Below are 27,202 nucleotides of genomic sequence, written 5' to 3'. Positions count from 1 at the left end.
TTTGAGCATTGGAAATCCTTTGCATTTAGTGTTTTGGTGCAATATGTCAGCAATGACAGTAAGGGGGAGAAGTCTTTATGAAGATTCATTTTTTGAGTTTTGCATTTTATGTTCTAGTAAATGTTTGGCAACAAACTTGGATCTTTCTTATGAACACTTTTGTTGTTTGCGTGTTGTGATCGCTTAAGGTCATTGAGATGACATGATAGTCTTCTTGCATGGTGTGAAATCATTGCAAGACAACTGCAGCTGTCCTCATTTGTTCACAAAGGCAAGGTCACTGTCCTATGCATTGTCGCCGAGATTCCCATCTACTGTAAGCATAACCCTAGGCCCCATCTTGTTGACGTGGCATTGTCTACTTTTTATCCTTGAGGACAAATATAAACCTGTGAAATTCTTATTGGATTCCTTCTACTGTGGCCCTCACCATGTGACATTGTAATAGCTGCAACCTTTTCATGTAAATATTTCCAGGACACAAATGGAAGAACACAAGCCACCTTCCTCAAGCAACTCATGTTGGGGGACTCAACATCAAATAAAATGGTATTTATCACATGCTTCGTAAACAACAGGTGTGGACTAACAGTGAAATGCTTACTTACATGAGTTGTTAACAAAACTTCCACCCAGGGCGTCAGACTTCCACCCAGGGCGTCATGCCTAAGTTTGAAAGAAAGATATTTTTTTATTTTACAAATAATTATTTAGTGCTCCTTCAAGAAAAATGTGTCGAACAGGCCAGATTCCCGTAAAACTTTCACTTTCAAAGACAATATGACATTTAAACCTTGGTAAATAGCCTTTTATAGTTTTATCTCCTTATTTATTAGCGTCTTTCGTGTAAAGTATGGATCAACTCAGTCTTAATACAATTCTATTCCACTCTCTCCCTTTAAATTTCCATTAGACTAAGTGGATATCTGATAAGGTGCTGAGACAAGGAGCATGGGGTCTTAGATTTGTAAGTGCCACATTGTTAAAGATCAAGATAGCTGTCAGGGCATCATGTACAATATGGGGAAAGTCAAGCTGTTAAGGTGATGATGTAGGGTGACATAGCTGGAAAGTGTATTACCTCCTTCAAGACCTGTGCATTATAGTATACTGGAGGCCTTTTGACTCTTTCAACTTCACACCTTGCGCCTCACTTCAGCCTTGATGTTCTGCAATAGTTTCCAAAGCTGAACATACCATCTCCTGCCCTTCAATGACTTGCTAAGGGTCCCATTCCCAGCTGTCGTGTGTTTGTGTGGAGGGGAGAAGGGGTGGCTGTGCCCTCCACTGCCGTCTCAGTGTGTGTGGTATGGGGCCTGGCGGCTGGGTAAGTATGTGTGTGTGTGTGTGTGTGTGTGTGTGTGTGTGTGTGTGTGTGTGTGTGTGTGTGTGTGTGTGTGTGTGTGTGTGTGTGTGTGTGTGTGTGTGTGTGTGTGTGTGTGTGGTCTTGCTATATGGTGTCAATTCCTGAATGGGTTTTAAGGGGGTTATTTGAGTCTTGCTTGATGTACTTGAACACATGAACTCACCTTAACCTATTCTCCTGTCATCCAGTCTCCATAGAATGACAGACTGCCAGTCCATCTCCACGGCTCCCCCAGGCTGAGACCATCTTTTCCTCACCAAGGCACGTGGGGTCCCTGACAGGGAGTGAGTGAAGGAGGTAGGCTAGTGATGCAGGAGCAGCCTCCAAAAACCTTCCTCTAGCAAGATAATCAGCACTGACCAAGGTAAGTCATAATGACATTATCTGTAACTCGTACATAACTGTCAGTATGCGGTATTCAATGTGTAGGTGCAGGGATATCATCTTTTAAGAAATAAGTGTGGCTATTATTATAAAATTGGAAATTAGTGAGTGTCATGGTCTGTATCCCAAAGACTGAACGAAAAGCCATTATTTTACAGGACCTTACTCCCATTTCGTTTTTGGTATAGATCATTTGTTTTGTGTTCTGATAACCAGTAGTGGCATTAGAAGCCAGTAAACAGGTGGATAATAGTTCAGTTTATTTTCTACCTTCCCCAAGTGGACAACATTGGAAGTACAGGGAGAACATTCTGAGTCTGCAGCCCAGGAGGTCACTTCACAGTCCCTGTACTTTCACCCTTACTGTAGGAAGGGTAACAGATGAAATGTGACCTTCTTTTTGTTCATGTATTAGTAGTTATTTTTTAAAGATTTTTATTAAAGGTAGTATAACACTTTTCATAACTATACTTAACAAGACACAACATGCAACAATGTCAATGGTTTTGTTGAGTTAAAGTTCATATGAGGAAATCAGTCAATTTAAATAAATTCATTAGACCCTAATTTATGGATTTCACATGCCTGGGCAGGGGTACAGCCTGTGAGGGCATATGCCCACCCACTGGGGAGTCAGGCCCAGCCAATCAGAATGAGTTTTCTCCAAACAAAAGGGCTTTATTACAGACAGAAATACTCCTCAGTTTTATCAGCTGTCCGGGTGGCTGGTTTCAGATGATCCCGCAGGTGAAGAAGCCGGATGTGGATGTCCTGGGCTGGTGTGGTTACACGTGGTCTGCGGTTGTGAGGCCAGTTGGACATACTGCCAAATTCTCTAAAATGATTTTGGAGGTGGCTTATGGTAGAGAAATTAACATCAAATGATCTGTCAACAGCTCTGGCGGACATTCCTGCAATCAGCATGCCAATTGTACGCTCCCTCAAAACTTGAGACATCTGTAGCATTGTGTTGTGTGACACAAGTACACATTTTAGGGTTGCCTTGTCCCTAGCACAAGGTGCAACTGTGCATTGATCATGCTGTTTAATCAGTTTGTTGATATGCCACACCTGTCAGGTGGATGGATTTTCTTGACAAAGGAGAAACGCTCTCTAATATGGATGTAAACAAATTTGTGCACAAAATTTCAGAGAAATAAGCTTTTTTGTGCATATGGAACATTTCTGGGATGTTTTATTTCAGCTCTTGAAACATGGGACCAACACTTTACATGTTGTATTTGTATTTTTGTTCAGTATATTTCATGTAAAATAAATTGTATATGAATCATCAAAACATTTACGACCATGAACGTCCTCAAAATATGGTTAAACATACACGCAGAACCTAGGCTATTATAAAATAATCAAAAGGCCAGGAAATTCAAATAAGCGTCACAGCTCAACCTCACCCATGCAATACCAAGGTTTTCCAGCACACAGCTGTGATACTTGCTACATTAAAGTGTAGATTACTAGTACTAAACTTTTAGAGCAGGGGTATTCAAATCCATCCTTCCCTGGAGGTCTGATGGTTTTATGTTGTACCTGATAATTAATTGCACCCACTTGATGTCTCAAGTTAGAGGGAATAAAAATAAAAGCAGAGGATCTGGCTATGAAGTCCAGATTTCAATTAGAAGGTACTAGAGCATACTACATAAAGAAGGAATATTGAATGAATAGACATGCATAATAAGTTTAAAGGTCCAATGCAGATGTTTTTATATCGCAATATCAAGTCATTTCTGGGTAACAGTTAAACACCTTTTGATTGTTTTCCATTCAAATGGTCAAAAATAGACATAAAGCTTCTTAGAAAATAGCAATTTTTCAAGCAAGAATTTTGCTAGGACTGTCAGGGAGTGGTCTGAGTGGGAAGGGGAAAACTGAAAACTAGCTGTTATTGGCAGAGGTTTGGAACTCTCTTTCTTATTGGTCTATCAACTAATTTACTGTTGCCAATGTCAACAGGCAGGCCAAAACGCCATCCCACCAATACACACTGACATTTCAGCTCTCACACTAAAAGGGCATTATAATTGTGACAATTGTACAGTATAATTCCAACCTCATAGTGTGGAAATATATATAAAACACAGGAAATGTCATTTTTGACTGCACTGGGCTTGAAGAGTAAGTATTATTGTTGTGAGTAGTGTAGGCCTATAGGATTTGCATCTTAATTCCTTGAATGTTAATTTATTAAGGTAACTCAATAGGTCTGGTCTTTTGCAATTAAGGATGTGTTTGTAAATTCACTCTGGCAACAACTCAGAGTTTAGAGCACTCTAGTTTGAGAGTGCCAGATTGCATAATATTTTAGGACTTTACGAACAACATGGTGTCTTCGACAGGTGTCAGTAAACGTCAGCTAAAAAAAGTATTAAGTTGTTGCCAGTAAAACAGTTACGATCACTATCCCTCTTGATAACATGAAAACAGTCACCAGCTCGGCGAGTAAAATATTCATAGGGATCCCACTGGGCACACACTGGTTGAATCAACGTTGTTTCAATGTAATTTGTCAACATATTGTGACGTGGAATCAATGTGGAAAATACATTGGATTTGAAAACAGTCATCAACCAGTACTGTTTTCATCTCATTTCAATCAACTTTGTAAGCATTGAAAGTAGGGTACAACTTCAACTTGTTCTCGCTGATGTGCATTACTCCTCATAGGAGACGATGTTCAGGCAGGAATCGTTGGACTGTGGCTTCACACTTTATTTCAATATACCTCTTTGTTTAGGTTGATGGCATGACGTAGAAACAATGACGTTGATTCAAACATACCATTTTAATATCAACATTGAAACAAAGTCAAATAAAATGTCTAATGAAAAATGAAATTCGACATAATTTCAACCACCCAATATATATTGAAAATAGGATTAAAAATATTTTTTATGTTTCTATGTGGAATTTTCAAGGCAATTTCAACGTATTCATAGTTCTGATGATTGTGTTCAAACTAGTCAAGTTATCAATGTATTAAAATTGAAGTTTTACTCTAATTTAAATGTTTACAACACTTGTTGAAATGAGATGAAAACAGTACTTGTTGATGACTTCTTTCAAATCCAATGTATTTTTCACATTGATTCTATGTCACAATATGTTGACATGATATGTTGACAAAATACAAATAATTTGTGTCTGGAAGTAGTTGGCAAGCTAGTCAACATTGGCCAGTTAGCTTGGGTGCTTTACTGGCGTTGTGAGGCCAAAGTGCTCATATCAACCCTACTTGTTGGCTGGAGCATCAAGTGTGCGCTCTGAACACTCTGAGAGAGAAACTCACTGAATTTCCGAAAGGAAATCTGGCAACGCTCTGAATTTACAAACGGCCCAGAGCCTGCACTCTGACACTCCAGAGTGAATTTACGAACTAGTTGGCTAAATGAGTTACTTGCAGAATACAGAATTCACTGTCCCCAACTATACTTTCCTTAGGAGTTATAACATACTGATATAAACTGCTCAGAGCTTGGCCCCTCTTAATAAATTGCTGATCGCAGGTTGTGGACAATTAAGCTATTTAAAGGCAATGTTTTCATGTTCGCATAGATTGTCACGGCTTCCGCCGAAGTTGGTCCCTCTCCTTGTTCGGGCGGCAGTCGACATCACCGACCTTCTAGCCATCGCCAATACACTTTTCATTTTCCATTGGTTTTGTCTTGTCTTCCATCACACCTGGTTCCAATTCCATCAATTACATGTTGTGTATTTAACCCTCTGTCCCCCCCCCCATGTCTTTGTCCGTAATTGTTGTAGTGCTTGTGCACGGTATGCTGGTATTTACCGGGTTTTGTTTGACCCATTTATTTTATTGTTCTGTTGACGGTGGTTTATGGTTATTAAACACAACCGTTGTAAATCAGTTTCCGCTCTCCTGCGCCTGACTTCTCTGCCGCCAGTAGCATCGCATTACATAGATCACATTCATGGTAAACGACTCAATCAGAAATTGCTTTTAGAAACAGTACTGTTGACAACTCACGTAAACACAACTGTACACAGTTGGAAGACAGTAAATTGGGTGAATAAATATTATAGTTTTGTGTTTTTTTTTCAGCTAGAAAGCATTGTTTAACGACTAATTACCAAAAAAACATTCAACAATGATGTTACTCATAGTTATATTTTAGTTAGAGTCTTTCAAAAGTGCGATGAAGAAATGAATAGAGAAGCACCAACAGAAGCAGAATACAGGTATGGTTGTGATTGAGTTATAAGCCTTAATATATAGGAGGTGTCTTTAATAATGGGAGTGTAGCTGTTGCTGTCTCTCAAGTTGCTGGTTTGTGTGGTGTTGGTTTGGTTCACTATATTTAAACCAAATCTAATTTTCATGTAAATGGCATGTTATAGAAGGGTCCAGACATTTTTTAGTGATTTCACTTGGTTTCGAGAAACTTACCACTGTGCTGCCCAGGCTACAGGGAGAAACAGCACAGCTGGTAGCGGAAATCGCTCCATTACAAAATGGAATATAATGTTGCTGAGTGCCTTTCTCTGATTGAGATGGACAGCTTGTGAGGTACATTGATATTTGAGATTAGATAGTGGTCTATAAAAATGTCCACTGAAATTTAGTCACAGATAAATAAAGCAATTTAAGATGATTACTAATAATAATTACTACAATATTACTACAATATTCGTCCTTGAACGGAAGCATCACTAAAAGTGAATGGAGGGAATGTATTGATTATTTCAAGTTTACTATAACCAATGCATGCTTGTCAAGGCCAAAGAGAGTAAACATTTCTGAGAAGCATTCACTTGGAGAACCAGCTGGTGCGTGTGATTGAACCGTAGTTGAGGATGGGAATGCGGAAGCTTGAGGGCAGGAGGCTACAACAGCAAGCAAAGAGTTAAGTTTTAGGTCAGGGGTTAATAGCTGCAATACCACCTTTTAGCACCATCTAAAGGAGGGATTGCTCCAAAGTAAGTCGTTGAAGCCTTAGAAAGGGAAAGTGGGATACCTAGTCAGTTGTACAACTGAATGCCTTCAACTGAAATGTGTGTTCCGCATTTAACCCGACCCCTCTGAATCAGAGAGGTGTGGGGGACTGCCTCCACGTTAACTGCCTTGTTCAGGGGCAGAACGACAGATTTTTACCTTGTCAGCTCGGGGATTCGATCCAGCAACCTTTCGGTTTCTGGCCCAACGCTCTAACCACTAGAAGACCTCTTCACTGAGGAAATGTGGTTGTTTAGAAACAAAAAAAACTTGGTCTTGTAATGAACGGCTCCCTCGAAAAAGAGACCGTGGTTTCATTGGGACCCCTGCTTAAATAAAGGTTAAATTAGGTCCCTTGCCTTGTTTGAACCTACTGTAAGAATGTCTTAATATATCTTAAGTAATTAATGGTGCTGTCTAAAGTGTTCACGCAACCGTAGTATGCGGCTTAGGGAATTGGGAACAGCCCCCAGCTGTTCAGACCTGACTCCTCTTCCAATCAAACTGCCTTACCACACACACTAGTCACACTCTGATGCAGCGTTCCGTAACTTCATGCTTGTGTGGCCTTATTCATCTGTGCTTCCCCTATTGAAGGATCAAGATGGCCTGCTGCCCCACTCTCACCTTTCTTTTAATGAATATGTCTGATCTGATTCCATTCCTGTAGGTGCAGCTCCACTGAGGACCGGAATTCTTATTGAAATCCTTATCATGAGGTGGGTGAACTTTACAAATCCTGTATTAGCCTGTTAATATGGATAGTAATACATAATGTGTGTTATTCCCTCTTTTGCTCATAAAGAAGGTGCTAAACATGGTATCCGACATTAACATTTCTATTGAATTCTGGGTGAGGTCAATTTGGATTGCTTTGGCTGGACTGACAGAATTATGAAAGTACCTTTTTCCATTACTTCCATGCTTCTCTCTACTAGTGTTAAAGTGTATACTGGTAGCACGGTAATATCACGGTACCAAAACGTCACGATACTTCGAACATTGCTGAATACCTTAGTACCGTTTCATATTTTTCAGCCCTACCGATCTAAAGAACCTGCCTGGCGCCTTTTATAAAATGTTTATAAAGTCAGTTTTGTTTATAAATTCTGTTGAATTTAAGCAATAGCCACTAGTCCCCCGCACAATGACTCTGTACCAGTACCCCCTGTATATAGCCTCGCTATTGTTATTTTACGGCTGCTCTTGAATTATTTGCAACTTTTTTTACTTAGCACGTATTTTTCTTAAAACTGCATTGTTGGTTAAGGGCTTGTAAGTTAGCATTTCATTGTAAAATAACCTTCACATGACCCTACAAAGGGCCTTGGTACCGGTCGTAGAATAAATAACTTCACTGGTTTTGAAATACTAAAATGGATTCTAGAACACATTTGGTGGTTGGTAAGCTGTTGTATTCGGCGCATGTGACAAATAACATTTTTATTTGATGGTCTCTTGTATGCGCAAGGTCGCATTCTCGACCAGCCCTCACTCACCTGCTTCCCTCCACTCTTCGTGCGCATTTATTCCTCCGTCAGTTAAAAAAAGATTTAATTTAGCTGCGGGGATGCAGACCCAGACCCTGCTGACTCTTCTGTTGTTAGATTTGTACATGTGTTACATTGGAGCAGCGAGCAAAGCAAGCAATGTTGATACATTGTATAATTTCATCGCCTCTTTTAGTCAAGACCACAGGCCAATCTGAGTAGACTTTGCAAGTTCACTGTCATGCAGCCTCTGAGTGTCAGAGAAGGACAATGGAGCACCACTTCACGACAGCCATGCTTCTGTCACGTCCTGACCAGTAAAAGGGGTTAATTGTCATTGTAGTTTGGTCAGGGCGTGGCAGGGGGTGTTTGTTTTGTGTGTTTCGGGTTTTTGTTTTATGTTCTATATTTTCTATTTCTATGTTTATTCTAGTTTTCTATTTCTATGTTGTGTTTTTCAATGACCTCCAATTAGAGGCAGCTGGTTGTAGTTGTCTCTAATTGGAGACCATATTTAAGTGTGTTCGTTTTTCACTTGTGTTTGTGGGTGGTTGTTTCCGGTTTCGTCTATGCACCTTACTGGACTGTTTTCGTCGTTTGTTTTGTTTAAGTGTTTTGTTTAATAAAGTAAAGAAGATGATCAATATACCCGCTGCATTTTGGTCCACTCCTTACGACGCCTGTGACAGCTTCCAGCTTTACAGCAAAGAAGATGGCTTGTCTCTAGTCTAAACGGTTAAAAGAATATGACCCATATGACAAAAATATGACCCATAATACCGGAGATTACTTTTTATATATCTATCGGCATTCGCAGGCATTTTTGAACATTTCACAAACCATGGTGCGGGCCGTTTTAAACTAATCCCAGGTAGATAATTATGGGTTTAATAACAAATAACAACCTGGTAACTTGTGGATTGACACAGGAAGAAAGGAAAAGTGTCTGCTAGTCATGAGATGTGCTTCAAAGGTAGGATTCATATACAGTGCATTTGGAAAGTATTCAGACCCCTTGACTTTTTCCAAAAAATGTTACATTACAGCCTTATTCTCAAATTGATTAAATACATTATTTTACAATACTGATAATGACAACGCAAAAAAAGGATTTTAGAAAACAGAAATACCTTATTTACATAAGCATTCATACCCTTTGCTATGAAACTCGAAATTGAGCTTGGGTGCATCCTGTTTCTATTGATCATCCTTGAGATGTTTCTACAACTTGACTGGAGTCCACCTGTGGTAAATTCAATTGATTGGATATGATTTGGAAAGGCACACACCTCTCTATATAAGGTCCCACAGTTGACAGTGCATGTTAGAGCAAAAACCAAGCCATGAGGTCGAAGGAATTGTCCGTAGAGCTCTGACACAGATCTGGGGTAGGGTACGAAAAAATGTCTGCAGCATTGAAGGTCCCCAAGAACACAGTGACCTCCATCATTCTTAAATGGAAGAAGTTTGGAACCACCAAAACTCTTCCTAGAGCTGGCCGCCCGCCTAAACTGAGCAATCGGGGGAGAAGGGTTTTGGTCAGGGAGGTGACCAAGAACCTGATGGTCACTCAGACAGAGCTCCAGAGTTCCTCTGTGGCGATGGGAGAACCTTCCAGAAGGACAACCATCTCTGCAGCGCTTCACCAATCAGGCCTTTATGGTAGAATGGCCAGACGGAAGCCACTCCTCAGTAAAAGGGAAAGATGAAAAGGGAAAGATGAATGGAGCAAAGTACAGAGAGATCCTTGATGAAAACCTGCTCCAGAGCGGGGCGAAGGTTCACCTTCCAACAGGACAACGATCCTAAGCACACAGCCAAGACAACGCAGGAGTGGCTTGCGGATGTCCTTCAGTGCCCCAGTCAGAGGCCGGACTTGAACCCGAACAAACATCTCTGGAGAGACCTGAAAATAGTTGTGCAGCGACGGTCCCCATCCAACCTGACAGAGCTTAAGAGGATCTGCAGAGAAGAATGGGAGTAACTCCCCAAATACAGGTGTGCCAAGCTTGTAGCGTCATACCCAAGAAGACTTGAGGCTGTAATCGCTGCCAAAGGTGCTTCAACAAAGTACTGAGTAAAGGGTCTGAGTACGTATGGAAATGTTATATTTTGTTTTTGCTTTGTCATTATGGGGTATTGTGTTTAGATTGATGAGGGAAAATAAATGTTATCAATTTTAGAATAAGGCTGTAACGTAGCAAAATGTGGAAAAGGTCAAGGGGTCTGAATACTTTCCGAATGCACTGTAGGCCTAATGTAAGCCTAAACTATATAACAAATAAATGTGTTTCTTGTGCTCCTTAAATTCCGTTTGTTGCTTAATGTTTTAAAAGTTGGGAGTTGAGTAATGTCATTGTTGTGTGTGTGTGTGGGGGAGGGGAGGAGAGTGGTGTGTGCGTTTATGGGGGGGGGGAGAGAGAGAGAGTGGTGTGTGTGTTTATGAAAGGGAGGGAGACAGAGTGTGTAAGGAAGAGAGGGAAAGTGTGTCTGAAGAGTAAAGAAGCTTTCATGCAGCTTTCCCTTACTGACACAATGACATTCCTCCAGCCAAATGTTTTTTACATTTGTTTTATTTAACCTTTATTTAAATAGGCAAGTCGGTTAAGAACAAATTCTTATTTACAATGACGGCCTACCCCGGCCAAACCCGGACGACGCTGGGCCAATTGTGTGCCGCCCTATGGGACTCCCAATCACAGCCGCATGTGAATCAGCCTGGATCACAGGTAAGCCTTTGCAAATATGAGCAAAACAGCCATTCTATGCAGCATTCTATTATACAGTGAACAGTGGGAAGTTAAATTCAATGTGTTGTATTGAGTAGAAGTGTGAATTTCAGTGACAGATTTTTTGAGAACGTTTAGATAACGGGAACAAGTGTCCAGGGGACGTAGCCATAACGATGCTAAGCCACTGATCTTTGATGATTTTATGTTGTGTAAATTCACTTGCCACAATTGTCGCTGTGTTGATTTCTTTCAAGAGAAAATCAACAAACGCTAAAACTCTAGCGCCTTTTTGTTAGTAGATAAAGATACTCCATGGATGTAATGTTGGGTCACATGCAAATATGATCTAATATTAATCAAATTGTCATGAAACCTCACAAATCCTAAGTTTTAGGCAAACAAAATATATTGTTCATCGGTGTGGGTAGTAGTTTCCCTTTCTGTGGATAGGCTAAGTACCCCCAGGGGTCCTAGTACCCCTCATTAGAAGCCACTGATTTAGGGGACACAATTTGGCTCAGGAGCACCGCCAGAGATATTTGTCTATTTTCCTGATTGTCTGGGGTAAGTTATCAGTATATTCTATGAAAACCAGTGTTTACTTAATTTAGTTAAATAATAGTTGATTTCATGCTTATAAAATGTCTGGAATTCCTGTTTGTAATAGAAACAAGCAAAACACAGAGGGCCTATTTTAACTTGACTTTATTCTTTATTCTGCTCATGTTACATGGAGAATATAGAAAACTATATCACTACAGTCAGGAGGTTTTCAGTAAGGTCCATCCGAGAGCTTCACTCTTCATCATGACATTTCTGTAGCAGAAGATGGATAAAGGTTGAAATTGAATTAACTATTGTGAACACTAAAAACATTCTTATAATATTCTGTGGGTCATCAACTATAAATTAAACAATGGGGCTGAGTTTATAGAATACACTACAAACATCATGCATTACACAAACTGTTTACTAGTAAATTAAAGATTTTACAAAAATATTTAAAGACGCAACGATGTCTAAGTAAATGTCTAGTATTTATAAGTAAATAAAAATGCATTGCTTGCCATCACAGTAAGTCACCACTTAAACCAATAAATATTATGCTTTTGAAAAAACATTTTTTAACCCATGACAGGAAACATTATTCAAATGTATATAATAGAATAACACTTTATATGTAGTTGTATGGTTATTGGACATCAAATACTTACAAAGCTATTGATGTTGGGGCCGTCGTCATACATGACAAATGAAAACCAATATAATTATTTTGATGGAAAGAACTGACCTGGGAGCCAACATCACAAATCTTGACCTCACTCTTCATCCTTTCCTTTCTGTGACAGAGAAGATGGATTGATTAAGAGAAAATGTTTTATACTGCCATTTTATACTGTGACCTCTGGTTGAAATTTTACAGTTGGGAACTTCACCAGGTATAGTTACTTAGTAACAATTTAACAAATAATGAATGTATTACTTATTTTCTTCAGGAATCAATGGGTGAATTTAGAGAATTGAAATGACCATTAAACAGAGTCCCAGATCCCAGACTTTAGCTTTGAAGCGATTTGAGGTTGAGGATTTTACCATGCATTACAAATGGGAATCTGCTTAATTATAACCATTACAACTATGTACATTGAAACAGCAACTTCACTGACCTTGGAGCCGGAATCACGACTCTTGGCTCTCATCTTGTTAACTTGAGACTCAGCGATATCAGCCCTCTCCTCTGCCTCATCCAGTTCATGCTGAATCTTGCGGAACTTGCCCAAATTAGCATTGGCTTGTTCCTCCTGTGAACAATGTTAAATATGAATGTTAAAAATCCTGTGAATAATGTTAAGTTTCTTGCTAACAACAATTTGAGAATTACAGATTCATCAGTTGGATGATGGAACGTTTTCTACTTACAGCCTCCTCTGAAGTTCTCTTGTAGGATTTGACCTTCAGCTGCAGTTTGTCCACCAGGTCCTGAAGACGGGACAAATTCTTACGGTCTTCCTCAGTCTGTAGCCAAAAAGAAAGGAAAAAATTGTCATTTGTGTGTCTTACATTTGATTCTTAACATGTTAATAGTGCATTGTTAAATTAAAATATATGATGTACCTGGTAGGTGAGCTCCTTGATGCGTCTCTCATATTTACGGACTCCTTTCACAGCATCACTGCTCCTCCTTTGCTCCAATTCCACTTCACTCTCTAGCTCCCTCACCTAGAAAGTCATGATGAATGTTAACACATTAATTCCAATTACGTTGTTAGTTACCACTGCTTTTAATATTAAAGCTAGGAATATGACTATAAATATAAAAAATGATTTAGAATTAATAGAAGATTATGAAGCTGGGCCTCAGACACTTACTCTGGACTCCAGCTTCTGGATCTGCTTCTTGCCACCTTTCATGGCAATTTGTTCAGCTTCATCCAGGCGGTGCTGCAGGTCCTTGATGGTCTGCTCCATGTTCTTTTTCATGCGCTCCAGATGAGAACTGGTGTCCTGCTCCTTCTTCAGCTCCTCTGCCATCATGGCAGCATCAGTAATGGCCTTTTTGGCCTTTTCCTCAGCGTTTCTGCACTCCTGCACAGCCTCCTCCACTTCATTCTGAAGCTGGGATGTGTCACCCTCTAGCTTCTTCTTCTGGCTCAACAGGCTGGTGTTCTACACATATATATGACAAATTTATTTTAATATAACCTCAACAAATCTCTAATCACAGATATTTTAAGGAGAACACGAATTGTTATCTATTACCGTCTTACCTGTGAGTGCAGCAGCTGAACTCTCTCACTAACATCCAGCAGTTCCTGCTCAGCCAGTTTGCGGCCTCTCTCAGTCTGCTCCACCATGGCTCTCAGCTCATCCAGTTCAGCCTGCATCAGGTTGTTGCGTCTCTCTACAATAGCAATGTTCTCCTTCAGGTCATCATTGCCACGAAGAGCATCATCTAGCTGCATTTGAGAATCCTGTAGAGACAATTGATTTTACTATATTTTGTTTCACAGTGTGGTTTGGCTTTTTGTGAAGGCACAAGCAATGTTTTTAATTCACAATGGTGTGGAAGTATTACCTTCAGATGGGAATGAAGACCCTTAAGTTGCTTCTGGGCCTCTGTTGCCTGCCTGTTAGCCTGGCTGAGCTGGATCTCCATCTCATTGAGATCTCCCTCCATCTTCTTCTTCAGCCTGAGAGCTTCATTCCTGCTGCGAGTCTCTGACTCCAGGGAGCTTTGCAGGGTATCCACCACTCTCTGCTGGTTCCTCTTATTCATCTCCATCTCCTCATCCTTCTCCACTAGCTTCCGTTCAATGTCAGCTTTGACCTGATTGAACTCCAGCTGTGCTCTCATGATCTTGCCCTCCTCATGCTCTAGGGAGCCCTATGAGAACACAGCCACCCATAGTTTAGAAGATTTTACAATTCAATTCTGGTACTTTCACTATGAGTAAATGTTTTCTATTCTTACCTCAGCTTCCTCTAGAGCTGACTGTATCTCAGCCTTCTCCTGCTCCAGCTGTTTACGGATCTTCTCCAGCTCATGGATGCTCTTTCCGCCCTCACCAAGTTGCTCAGTCAAGTCAGAAATTTCCTCTGTGGAAAAATGTAATTTTACATCAGAATCTTTTTGTGACAACTAGTAGGGTTGGGCTGTATCCAGATGTTCATACCTTCATACCGGGGTATACGGTATTACCGTTGGTGCATATTTATTTGGCACATCTTAGATGGTTAAATTTACAGTATTGAAAATCATACCGTCGGTGTTTCAAAATACCCCAGTATACGGTACATATGGAAAAACACCCAAGCCTAATAACCTCAATATTTTTGTGATCTCTATAACATATCGATCTTTAATTAACGAATTTATATAGGCAATAATGCACATGCTCTGACCTTGAAGGTTCTTGTTCTCCCTCTTCATGGTCTCCAGATGATCCAGAGATTCCTCATAAGAGTTCTTGAGTTTGAAGAGTTCAGTGCTGAGAGATCTGGCCTCTTTCTGGGAGCTCTCTAGCTCTGTCTGAGACTCTTCAAACTTCTGCTTCCACTCAGCCAGGACCTGGAAACGTAAGTGGTTTCAATACAGTATATTATTAGGATAAGATGTACTTTATTGTCCATTAACTTACAGAAGAACGATGCTCACAACCTAAGCCCCCGAGAAAACACGGGCAAAATGCAATGGGTCAGCCGCAGTGCAACTCCCCTGGAGCAATTATAGGGGGTGAAGTGCCTTGCTCAAGGGTATGTAGGATGATGACAGCAACCTTCTGTCGGCTAATTCAACTGCAGATTTTCTCATCTTAGCTGGGACTCAAGGCCCGCTTCTCTAACCACTAGGCTACATGCTGTCCCTATCATGTACTATAATCAATCAAATGTATTTATAAAGCCCTTCTTACATCAGCTGATGTCACAAAGTGCTGTACAGAATCTCAGCCTAAAACCCCAAACAGCAAGCAATGCAGGTGTAGAAGCAGGGTGGTTAGGAAAAACTCCCTAGAAAGGCCAGAACATAGGAAGAAACCTAGACAGGAACCAGGCTATGAGGGTTGGCCAGTCCTCCTCTGGCTGTGCCGAGTGGAGATTATAACAGAACATCGCCAAGATGTTCAAATGTTCATAGATAACCAGCAGGGTCAAATAATAATCACAGTGGTAATGAAAGCTAATAGGACTTGTCTACAATTTATTTTCTTACCTTGTCGAAGTTCCTTTGCTTTTTGTCCAGAGCGGCAGCAGATGCATTGGACCTCTCCACATCCACCATGAGATCTTCAATCTCATTCTGGAGTCTGTGTTTAGTCTTCTCCAGGGAGGAGCATTTAGCATTAACAGCCTCCACAGCTTCCTCTGCATCCTGCAGACGCTGAGCCAGCTTCTTCCTGGATTGACATAGATGAGAAACATTTACGACATCTGCCTTTTTTCTGTCTGATATTTAATGGTTGTATATCAGGTAATCTATGTATCATTCATCATGTACTTTTGTGTGTCACTAATTCAGCCAATGTTGAATAGCCTTAAAAGTAAGAGAAAGTAAGAAAGAAACCTTGCTTTTTTTTTTTCAGCTTCAATATTGCAAATAGATTGTGGCTTTTGTCAATGTAATTGTCTGCATACTTTCCAATCCCCCATATATATATTTTTTATAAAGATATATTATTAAATGTATATATTTTTTAAATATGTGTTTGTTTATTATTTTCCCCAAACCCTACCATCCCTCCCCTAATTGGAGTAATCTAATGGATGACAACAACAACAGTTAGGCTCCTACTTCCATCTTATACATACTATATACATTTTACAGACACAGTATATTTTACATGAATTATCTTTTGTTTGTTTTTAGTCACATTCTTCAGCTACCCTCAACCCCTCCCATCTATCTCTGAACACCATACAGTTGTGATGTTTCACAAGTTATTATTTTATTGATCGATTGACTATGACTTTTCAGATCACCCAGCAGTTCTATTTGCAGAGTTAACCAGGTAAATGTTGCAATTCTTCAGCCATTCCTGAATCTGTATCCACCATATATATATAACATTGGTTACAATACTTTTGTATAATAATTTAAATTAAACATCCTTACTTTGCATCTTCAAGCTCCTCGGTCTTCTGGATGGCATCAGTTTCATACTTGGTTCTCCACTGAGCCACTTCAGCATTAGCCTTGGACATGCCACGCTGCAGCTCAGACTTGGCCTCCTGCTCCTCCTCATACTGCTCCCTCAGCAGATCTGAGTCATGGCGAGCAGACTGCACTGCATGGGCAAGTGCGTTCTTTGCCTGGTAAGGACGTTTTGTAAAGAATCAAATTATGCCGGAGGTTAAATGAAGTTGATTATTGACACTTCATTTTCTGTATAAATACCTTGACTTCCTCCTCCAGTTGTCTCTTGAGGTCTTCAATCTGCTGAACGTTGGACTGCTTACCTCTAGTCAGTTGAGAGACCAGAGAGTCCTTCTCCTCCAGCTGTCTGGCAAGTTCACCTGTTTTAATGCAATTCTAATTATTTCAAATGATATTACTTATTTGGTTATTTGTTGTTGCTGTTCATGTGAATGTCCCGATTTTTAGTTAATATACCATTCTCAGTTTGAAGCTTTGCTTTCTGCATGGTGAAATCATTGATGGATCGCTGTCCTTCCTCAGCTTTCGTCCTGTATTCACTCATCTGGTCCTCGAGAGTGCGGCACATTTTCTCCAAGTTTGTCTAAAAACAGATTTGTTTTTGAATGACAGAAGACCGTCACTAGATTCCATCATTAAAAAGCATGTACCGATAACACATTTTATGATTGCTTAGTGATACCACGTACTTTGGACTTCACAATCTGCTCCATGTTGGAGACCACATCATCCAGCTCCAGCCTGAGCTCACTCTTCTCCTTCTCCAGCTTCTGCTTCACTCTCTGAAGGTTGTCAATCTGCTCTCCCAGGTCAGCCACACTGTCAGCATTTTTCTTCCTCAGAGTGGCAGCTGTAGCCTCATGCTGCAGAGTAGCCTCTTCAAGGTCTCTGCGCACCTTCTGAAACTCAGCCTCCCTCTTCTTGTTCATCTCAATCTGGGCAGCAGTGGCTCCACCTGCCTCCTCCAGTCTCTCACTGATCTCTTCCAGCTCTCTGGACAAGTCTGCCCTCTGTTTTTCCACCTTGGCACGGGCAGCTCTCTCAGCCTCAAGCTCTTCCTCCAGCTCTTCAATGCGGGCCTGAAATGGTTGGAATTCAAATGTTTTGGTAAGAACAGAACATAAACAAGTGTAACACAAAGATGACCTTTTCAACAATACTATTAAAATACCTGCAGCTCCTTCAGTTTCTTCTGAAGTTGGGCACTCATGGCCTGCTCATCCTCAATCTTGCTGTTGAGTTGGCTCGTCTCAAAATCCTTCCTGATAAGTAAAGCACACATTTTAGAGCTTTCTGTAAAGTAATTATTCATTCGATTTTGTGGGTTGTGATCTTACTTCTTCATTCTCTCCTCCAGTTGCTGCTTGTCGTTCTCCAGGTCCATTAGGCTCTCCTGGGTCAACTTCAAGTCTCCTTCCAGCTTTCTTTTGGCTCTCTCAAGGTCCATCCTCACCTTCTTTTCTTGCTCCAGAGACCCTTCAAGCTGATAAGGGATATATTAAACAATATTCTATTGTAGCCTATTTTAGAATATTACTTTGTTGTAATTTTTTATTTCCTATTTGGTACTCACATCATCAACTTGCTGTTCCAGTTTGGCTTTGGCCTTGGTCAGCGTGTTGACCTTGTCCTCCTCACTCTGCAGGTCATCCAATGTTTGCTGATGAGCCTCCTGCAGAGCCTTCTTCTCCTTGGTCAGCTTGGCAATGATTTCGTCCAGAGCTGCCATCTCTTCAGTAAGGTTTTTGACCTAAGGAAACAATGTCATTACGCTTTCATCCAAAACAATCAATTGGCGTTTTAACAATACAAGAATGAAGAACAACTTTTACCTTGTTCTCTGTGGCATGCTTTTCCTTCTCCACTTTAGCCAGAGTGAGCTCCAGATCATCAATGTCCTTCTTGAGTTCTGAGCACTCATCTTCCAGCTTCCTCTTCTTAGCAGTCAGCTCTGAATTCATCTCCTCCTCATCCTCCAGTCTTTCTGTCAGCTCTTTGGCTTTGGCCTCAAGCTGGATTTTGCTCTTGATCAGACCCTCGCATCTCTCTTCAGCATCACCAATAGTGTCTTCTGACTGTCAATGTGTCAGTATATTGTAAGTATATCAAATTTTCTGTTTGGTGGCAAAATATTTGGAGACTACAAATGCTCCGCTGATTGTGCATACCTATTTAGCAAATCATGTCTCCTTTTTCTCTGTTTTTACATTTCTGTAGTTAGCTAAGGCAGTATTGACAAAGGATGTGAGTGCAGCAACGTAACTGTAGTGCAGTTAAAGTTACTCACAGTTTGAACAGCGATCTGCAGGTCATTCTTCTCTTGGATAAGGGAGACCATCTTCTCTTCCAGCTCCTTTCTACGGGCTTCACTTTTAGCATAAGCCTCTTTAAGCTTCAGGAATTCTTCCTTCATGTTCGCCATCTCCTTCTCAGTCTCTGCTGACTTCAGCAGTGGTTTGATCTTAAAGAACATCTTCATCCAGGGCCAATTCTTGACACCCATGAAGGCACGAATGTTCCATTGGATCACAAGCAAGGCATCCCTGTGAAATGGAATAGAAGTAGCTTTTTATACACCCTTTTCCACCTCCACCATATTCTCTGCAGAAGTTTTATCTATTCTTATTCCAACCTGCGGTCAACAATTTTCTGGAACTCAATTCTGGCAAGTAGACCACGTGATCGGGCCTGCATGCCAGTGATGATAAGAGCGAGACGGTCATCTCTCATCTCCTCAAGGGTTCCCAGGAGACCAGCCTTGAAGAACACCTAATGATAAACCAAGGCCATAATTTGGTGCATGGATTGTCTTGTATTTGTACGATTGTATTTTTCTGCCTGTTGACCATAAATAACTTGAATGTGGTATCTCCCAGATTTACAAAACTTAGTAGTCATGTTTAGATTGCTAATTTCTTGCCTCTGCGAAAATGGCACAAATTGACCACAAGTTGGCCCTGTAATGTGCAGTTGATTTTATAACTTCTGTCCCAGCATGAACGAGAGTGAAAGAAATGGGCGAGTTTTAAAAAAAACATGTACAGAAAGTCTATCTCAAACAGTATGGCCACAATGCTTTTAATATCTTATATATAGCCAGATCTACTACATGGTAAATATTTGTATCCGTTGACTTGATCCATTTCCCCTAGAGACAGATGATATGTAGTAAGCATGCTCAGTGGTATATCATCAGTAATTTCAAGTGGCATTTCTCAGGTTAACCTAGTGGTAACTGCTTGGACCCTGTAATTGCTGCTGGTCCAACAGGTCTTATTGCTTTTCATCTATTTAGAGAACGTACCTTAGTGTGTCCTAATCTGTACTGGGTGTGGTCAATGTCCAGAGAGCCCAGCAGTTTTTCTGCTGCCTTCGTGTTGTCAATGAACTGACCCTCAGGGATAGCATTTGGATTGAGGATGCGGTATCTGAATTTAAATCAGAAAGCAATTATCTTCAAAAATAGAACCCCTGAATAGGAAAACAGTTGAATTTATGCATAATAAAAGCATAATAATTTGTACCTTTGTTTGAAGTCAGCATACAGGATCCTGTTGGGGAAGCCCTTTCTGCAGATCCTGATGCCTTCCAGCACACCGTTACAGCGCAGCTGGTGCATGACCAGAGGATTCTCCATGGCCCCAGGAGTCTTGGTCTCGTTGGGGATGAGGCAACGCACAAAGTGGGGGTGAGTAGACCTCAAGTTGGTCATGAGTTTACCCAAGTTCTCCTGTAAGTACGACACATGTAGAATTTTCTATAAATGACTCCCAGTACCTCACGAGTCATAACGGCATTTAATGCTAACATGCCAATCCACAACATAGACATGTCAAATTTAGCGCAAATATAATACATTTGTTATTATCTGCAATTTGAAAACATCTGAAGTATATTGATTTAAAGTCAGATTTACCCTGTGCAATGCAGACACAGTCTGGAAGGAAGAGCCTTTCTTCTTCTTTCCTCCAGCCGCTTTTTCTTCAGGTGCTGTATGATAATGACATCAATTAAATATATTATTGGCATGTACATTTGTATTTATTTTAGATGTTTGTAGTCTTTGCCGATAAAAACACATAGTACCTCCTTCTGCACCAGCATAGCTCACAAAGAGGTTGGCCAGGAACTTAAGACTTGACTTCTGGAACAGTCCGACCACAGTCTCATTCAGCGGGTCCTTGTTCTTCACCAGCCAGTTACCAATGTTGTAGTCAACAATGCCAGCATAGTGAACCAGGGAGAAATGGGCCTCTGGTCTACCCTTAATAATCCTAGGCTTCTGGAAGCATGCATTTTTGCCCAGATGGTTCTCATACAGCTTAGCTTTGAATGTAGAATCACTGGCCTTGGGGAACATGCACTCCTCTTCAAGGATGGACATGATACCCATGGGCTGAAAGGGGAAAATGAATGAAAATAAATGAATACTAAGGGAAAAGCATAGTGAATAAATATGAGAATAAGTTGTTGTTGAAGCACATTTATGAAGATTGCCCTTGTAGTGTTTGAAATCTTAAAGATTCAAACATATAAATTAAACTTCTGCGAAACTGAAGACACCAACCCTTTCAATGAGGTCAATGCAGGCAGCCAAGTCCATGCCGAAGTCAATGAACTCCCAGACGATGCCCTCTTTCTTATACTCTTCCTGCTCCAGCACAAACATGTGGTGGTTGAAGAACTGCTGCAGCTTCTCATTAGTGAAGTTGATGCACAGCTGCTCAAAGGTGTTGAACTGAAATAGAAGTTTACAGTTACTTTATTTTGTCAGCTGTAATGTTTTAGATGAATCGTTTTATGACGTGTCCTATTTATAAAATGTACATCAAACTCTCACATCAAAGATCTCAAAGCCGGCAATGTCCAGCACACCAATGTAGTGCTGGCGAGCGTTCTTTGTGTCCAGAGTAAGGTTGATTCTTATCACCATCCAGAGGAACATGTTCTCATAAATTTTCTTTGCCAGTGCACCAATGGAGTAGTACACCTACAAAATATTGAGAAAATAATTTACCAAAACATAGGCTCCACATAAAAGCATAGGGACAGTTTCCCAGACACAGATCAGGCCCTGGACTTAAAAGCATCGTCAATGGGGAATCACAGGCATGAAAATATTAGCAACTCTAAACAGAAGTTTTATGCTCAAAATTATTATCTCCTGGAAATGTACAACTTTCTTGAGACTCACCTGGTCGACACTCTGACCTTTGGTGACCCACTCATTTCCTACTTTGACCCTTGGGTGACACAGCCCCTTGACCAGGTCAGCAGAGTTCAGGCCCATCAGATATGCAGCTTTGTCAATATCTGTAAAGGCAAAGTTTTATGGTTGGTGGAGGCACTCTGACCGCCAGATTTTTCAGACATTACTTATGTTAAAGTGAGAGGTTTTTAATCAGTGCTCACCCTCAGTGCCATCTGCCTCTGCTTGCTCCTCCCGCTGCTTATTCTTGAACTTCAGGTTGCCGTAGTGCATGATGGCCCCAGTCAGCTTATAAATGCCATTAATCTCTTCTTGGGAGAATCCAAGCACATTAAAGGCATCCTAGTTTCGAAATAAAAGCCATTGTTTTGTATTGGAGAGAGAGTTGGATATAAGTGGAATAGATCAAAATCAAATCACATTTTATTTGTCACATGCCCTGAATACAACAGGTGTAGACCTTGCTGTGAAATGCTTACTTACAATCACATACAGTGTTCATGAACATATTTTACTCACATCAGTTGCCATTAGCTCATCTGCATCATTAATGGAAGTTACGGCAATCTCTCCTTGGGAGATGAAGGCGTAGTCGTAGGGATTGCTGGTGATGAGTAGCATCTCTGAAAATAATCGAACAGCACAGTTTGATTTGTGTTCAGGCTGTGGTATAGGCCATAACATAATATAGTGTAAGGGCCCCCCTACCGACCAGGGCGCACCCAACAGTTTGGGAACCGCTGGTCTAAGATCCCTCCCAATGTGTTATCCAATGTCATTTTAGAAAAAGGCTCAATGACGTTGTCCTCACAAGGATTTTGTTCAACAAAATCTCTTTCTCTGAGCAATTGAATTAGTATAAAATGTATATAATAAAAAAAATGTAGCTCGGTATTTGTATTATTTATTTTATACAGTATTTGTTTTGCTCATCTTTATCATGGGATCCAATAAATCTGTACCCCACTGTAATCAGAAGTTCTCAGTTGAATTCAGCATTAGACCTTAACCCTGCTCAGTAGTGTTTGATGATTTAATACTCACCCAGCAGTTCTGGTTTCTTTTGGGACAGGATCTGGTAGAAGATGTGATAGTCTCTCTCAGCCTTGAGCTGGAAAGTTACACGTGACTTCTCCAGAAGATCTGATCAGTATGGAAAAGTGCTTTTGGTATTAATGTGTTTCCTGTCAAAGAGATCTGTTCAATTCTGAGCAAATATACTATTGTACTCACAAGTCTCAATGTCAGCAGACGAAAGCTTCCCAGTGACTCCAAAATGAATTCGGATGAATTTACCCTGTAAGTTATTGTCAAAAGCAGAAATGAATGAGCACACCAGATCTGGGTTCAAGTAGTATTTGTTTTCTTTTTGAATAGGTGTGCTTGATTGAGCTTGCGTGGTGTAATGGAACTGATTGAATAGTCCCAAAAGTTTAAATCACACCTTTCACACTCTAGGCATGCTCGATCAAACACAAAGTATTTGAAAGAAACAACAAACAAATAGTATTTAAACCCAGGTCTGTTGCACACATACAGTCCCAAAGGGAAGATTAGCTGATGAACCCGAGGAAGATTAGCTGACGTCACGGCATCAACTAATGGGGATCCTAATAAAATTCTTATCCTAATAAAATTCAAATACAGAAGATAGTGGATCAGATGAACATTTATGATAAGATTTGAATGGTGTTTGACTGCAAACAGAGACCAAACTTACGAATCGAGAGGAGTTGTCATTCCTGATGGTCTTGGCATTACCAAAAGCCTCCAGGGCAGGATTGGCCTGGATGATCTGATCCTCCAGCGTCCCCTAGAAACCAACATCCATACAGTGAGAAAATGCTGCAATGAACACCAATACTCCATGAGTAAAAATGGATTTTGTCAACATGTGCTCATCCAGCCATGAAGAATGTTTCATTTGGGATCGATAATGATGAACATTTGCATTCTATTTACCTTTTTTTCTTCTGCAGCGCTTTTCTTTCCACCGACAGCAGCAATGCTGGCAAAGTACTGAATGACCCTCTTGGTGTTCACAGTCTTTCCAGCACCGGATTCTCCACTGGGATTGAAAATACAAACGTCTCAGAATTGATCTTAATTTTAAATAGCCTCAAATCAATGTAACCTTTGGTTGATGTACTTACGTGATAAGAACAGACTGATTTTCCCTGTCTGTTGAAAGAGAATTATCAGTAAATGTGTCATTACACAAAAATCTTTTGATATGCCAATGTAGATGAAAAGGAAAAGTGATATTTTACCTGACAACATGTACTGGTAGGCATTGTCAGAGATGGAGAAGATGTGAGGAGGAGCTTCTGTCCTCTTCTTGCCTCTGTATGCATTGACAACAGACTGATCGTACACTGGCAGCCACTTGTAGGGGTTGACAGTGACACAGAACAGCCCTGAGTAGGTCTGTGGAAGACGAGGGAGATGCAGATTTAGTTTCATCCATTTGAATGAATGTTTGATTTAATGGAGATATTAGCAGTCAGGCATGACTTACGTAGATCATCCAGGCTGCGTAACGCTCTTTGAGGTTAAACAGCACAGCAGGCTCATGCAGGAAGGTGAACATCGCCATGTCCTCAATTTTATCAAACTTTGGCGGGTTCTGGGGGTGAATGTCGTCCTCCTTCACAGTAACAGTCTGAAAGATGGGCAAATTAAATGATTTTGTTTCATTTTCAAGGTGTAGAGGTATTCACTTTGGAGACAAATCCTATCTTGAGATTGCACACAATGTTGAATTTTTACAAATCAACCATTTACATGTAATGCCTGATTTGCATAAAAGTTAAAGATCTCAAGTCAGGATTCTGCTCTTTGTTATCTCTTGTGAGAAGAATGTTTATAGTCAACAGTAAAACGCATAACTCAATTCAGTTTATAACTAACTGTTCATCAATCATAGAGTTATCCTAGTAGAAAATGTATTATCTTGTGATTTTCACCAGGTCATATATTTTCAGAAATGCTTTTCACCAAAATATTTACCTTTCCAAACTCAGTATCAACGGTGACTTTAGCCCCATCTCTGCTGGTGATTGTGGCCTTGACGTACTCAACCTCAGGGTCTGGCACATAGCACTCTCTCTTTATGTCAAAGGGTCTAGTCTGGCATTCCATACGCTCCTTGTCTGACTTACGCAGATAGGAAGCTGCGCCCCCAAACTCTGCCATCAATGCGTCCCCCATTCTTAAATCTGTGCAGGCAGGAAAAGAGCATTGAATGCATACATATGTATATATTACACACAGTACCAGATTTGAGTTGGAATAATATCATGTATTTGTTGTGGATATGTATGTATTTGTGTATGTATTATTAGATTACAATTGCTAAACTATAGATTTACATGTGGCTGTCTTCTCATTGTTGCCAAGGTTTGTTGTATGCTAGGATTCTCATAACAAACTGTTCTCAAACTTAAAGCTGCAATATGTCACTTTTTGGGCGACCCAACCAAATTAACATAGAAATATGTGTTATAGATATGTGATGATCATTGAAAGCAAGGCTAGGAAGCGGTATATCTGTTCTATATGCACTATTTCTATGCTTCCCGGTCTTAACTTTTGTTTTTGTGTATTTTACTTTCGGTTTTGTACAACAGCTTCAAAAAGCTGAAAATATAAATATTTTGGGTTATGTAAAAGTTATTTCACATCATTTTAGATGGTACAATGATTCTCTACACTATACTTGTAAATTAGCCTTAATACTTAAATTATTATTATTTTAATTGGTCCCAAAAATGTTACCCACAAAGACCTAAATCAATTTGAAATATTAGTATCACTGTATGTATATACTGTAGCATGGCAGACCAATAGAACTTTTAAATAATAGCTTAAATAAATTGTGTCGAGGCAGAACACCTGTAGGCTACCATATTTAGAATCCTAGATTGATAAGACTTTATCTGAACAATATGAAGGTCAGCAAACCAATAGCACATTGAAAATAAACCAAAACATGTGAGGTTCACAGCAGACCAAAAGTAGCTAGGTCCACTGTAGCTCAAATCTACAGCTTGTGTTAGTGATGACACTGACTACATGTAATTACTATACGGGAAAGACGTATTATGCATCATATACAAGTTGACTAGATTGATGAGTACAGATCAAAATAAAAAATGGCATTAGAATAAGAATTTGGCAAACTGTTAATAGTTTTCATGAAACACATTAAACCACTAGGAAGCATGTTGTAGAACCTCTATTTTAGAGGATTATGATTCTTACCTGTTGTTGGTCACACCTTGGATAGGTTGGAAAGGATCTCCACTGAGAATGAAATAGACAAATATAAAGACCAATATCAATCAACTTGCCAGTTTAAATGTGGTAAGGACAATTGTTAGGTCCTGTGATGATTATCTTTGCCCTCCTCAGCAGACTGCCTCTATATGCTTACCTTCAGGATGTCCAGTGCCTTGTGTCTTCCCTGGTCTGTCTCCCCTGGTCTCCATCACTCTTTATAGAGTGTTGATCAGCCCTATATGGAGATGGGCCATGTCAGGACATGAATTAAACTGATTATTTCAAAAGATCTGTATTTGGGGCTAGAGGTGTATACCTCTTTTGACCTATCAGGCTCGTTCTAACAACAGGCTATTCCAGGGTGGACAGAGGAGGGGAGAAATTGGCTGCATTGAAAGCCCACTTGATCATAGGGCAGTCTCAGGCACTGTAGTCATCTAAAAATGCCAAGCATGTATATTTGACCAATGGGAATTAATCCAATTATATATTTTAACATGCAATGACACAAAGTAAGTTCGTTCCAAAAACAGTTTGAAACGTTGAAACCATAAGTAATGTATGTCCGTTTTTTGTTAAGAAATACCCCGTTATACTTTGCTCATTGTGAACACTTGGGGGGGACACGAGAAAGTGTTGCTGCAGTGCGTAAACTCACAATAGGGTTCTTATGACAAGTGCAGCTGTCTTTTGTTCGCCAAGACAAGGTCACTCTTCTATGCATTGTAACAGCTACTGAAGTATCAAACTAGACCTCATCTTGTTGACGTGACATAGTTTCTTTCCCTTTGTCCTTGATGACAAAAATAACCCTGTGAAATTGTTCTTTGGGTGTACAGTTTATGAAGAGCCCATAATTCAATTAGTTTAAGCCACAAATGGAGCAAAGTATGAAAATGTATGCACTCACTACTCTGAGTCATTCTGGATAAGAGCGTCTGATAAAATGTAAACTGCCTAAATAAAGGAAAGGCCAACATAAAGTGTCCTAATAGGGGCATTGGGCCACAACAACCTGCCAGAACATAGATTCTACAAGTCTCTGGAACACTATTGGAGGGATGTGACACCATTTCTTCCAGGACAAATTACATAATTTGGTGTTTAGTTGACGG

The 27,202-nt window shown here is 40.2% G+C and overlaps 1 protein-coding gene and 1 long non-coding RNA gene across 2 annotated transcripts; one reads left to right on the top strand and one right to left on the bottom strand.

The window, feature by feature from the left end:
* The first annotated feature begins 1,481 nt into the window (after positions 1–1,481).
* LOC106579613 (uncharacterized) lies at positions 1,482–9,391 on the top strand. The gene is made up of 3 exons (XR_001322690.2): positions 1,482–1,730; positions 7,393–7,441; positions 9,142–9,391. It is a non-coding gene; the product is annotated as an uncharacterized lncRNA (long non-coding RNA).
* Positions 9,392–11,633: 2,242 nt separating this feature from the next.
* On the bottom strand, positions 11,634–26,426 carry LOC100136486 (myosin-6). The gene is made up of 40 exons (XM_014159699.2): positions 26,242–26,426; positions 26,070–26,111; positions 24,816–25,024; positions 24,325–24,468; positions 24,077–24,233; positions 23,960–23,987; positions 23,769–23,874; positions 23,527–23,619; positions 23,040–23,103; positions 22,851–22,949; positions 22,326–22,429; positions 22,010–22,148; positions 21,792–21,910; positions 21,438–21,587; positions 21,165–21,335; positions 20,684–20,993; positions 20,514–20,587; positions 20,122–20,327; positions 19,902–20,025; positions 19,230–19,366; positions 18,885–19,140; positions 18,430–18,672; positions 18,171–18,347; positions 17,935–18,080; positions 17,769–17,859; positions 17,287–17,676; positions 17,054–17,180; positions 16,838–16,956; positions 16,556–16,752; positions 15,656–15,839; positions 14,848–15,013; positions 14,417–14,541; positions 14,021–14,329; positions 13,713–13,916; positions 13,315–13,611; positions 13,060–13,164; positions 12,865–12,960; positions 12,612–12,746; positions 12,236–12,284; positions 11,634–11,760 (listed from the first exon to the last, which is right to left on the bottom strand). The coding sequence occupies exons 3-39, from the start codon at positions 25,014–25,016 to the stop codon at positions 12,264–12,266; spliced, it is 5,814 nt and encodes a 1,937-aa protein (XP_014015174.1). The 5' UTR covers positions 25,017–25,024; positions 26,070–26,111; positions 26,242–26,426; the 3' UTR covers positions 11,634–11,760; positions 12,236–12,263.
* Between the last annotated feature and the right edge of the window lie 776 nt (positions 26,427–27,202).

Source organism: Salmo salar, chromosome ssa19, assembly GCF_905237065.1.
Source record: "Salmo salar chromosome ssa19, Ssal_v3.1, whole genome shotgun sequence".
NCBI classification, from domain to species: Eukaryota; Metazoa; Chordata; class Actinopteri; order Salmoniformes; family Salmonidae; genus Salmo; species Salmo salar.
This window is presented reverse-complemented; position numbering and strand designations above follow the sequence as displayed.

Excerpts from the sequence above, each read along its gene's own strand:
- LOC100136486 (XM_014159699.2), bottom strand. The coding sequence starts at position 25,016 with ATGGGGGACGCATTGATGGCAGAGTTTGGGGGCGCAGCTTCCTATCTG. Across the intron at positions 21,911-22,009 it reads AGAGGCAGATGGCACTGAGG|ATATTGACAAAGCTGCATAT; the intron begins GTGAGCACTGAT and ends TTGCCTTTACAG. Across the intron at positions 18,673-18,884 it reads TGCAGATCGCTGTTCAAACT|TCAGAAGACACTATTGGTGA; the intron begins GTGAGTAACTTT and ends ACACATTGACAG.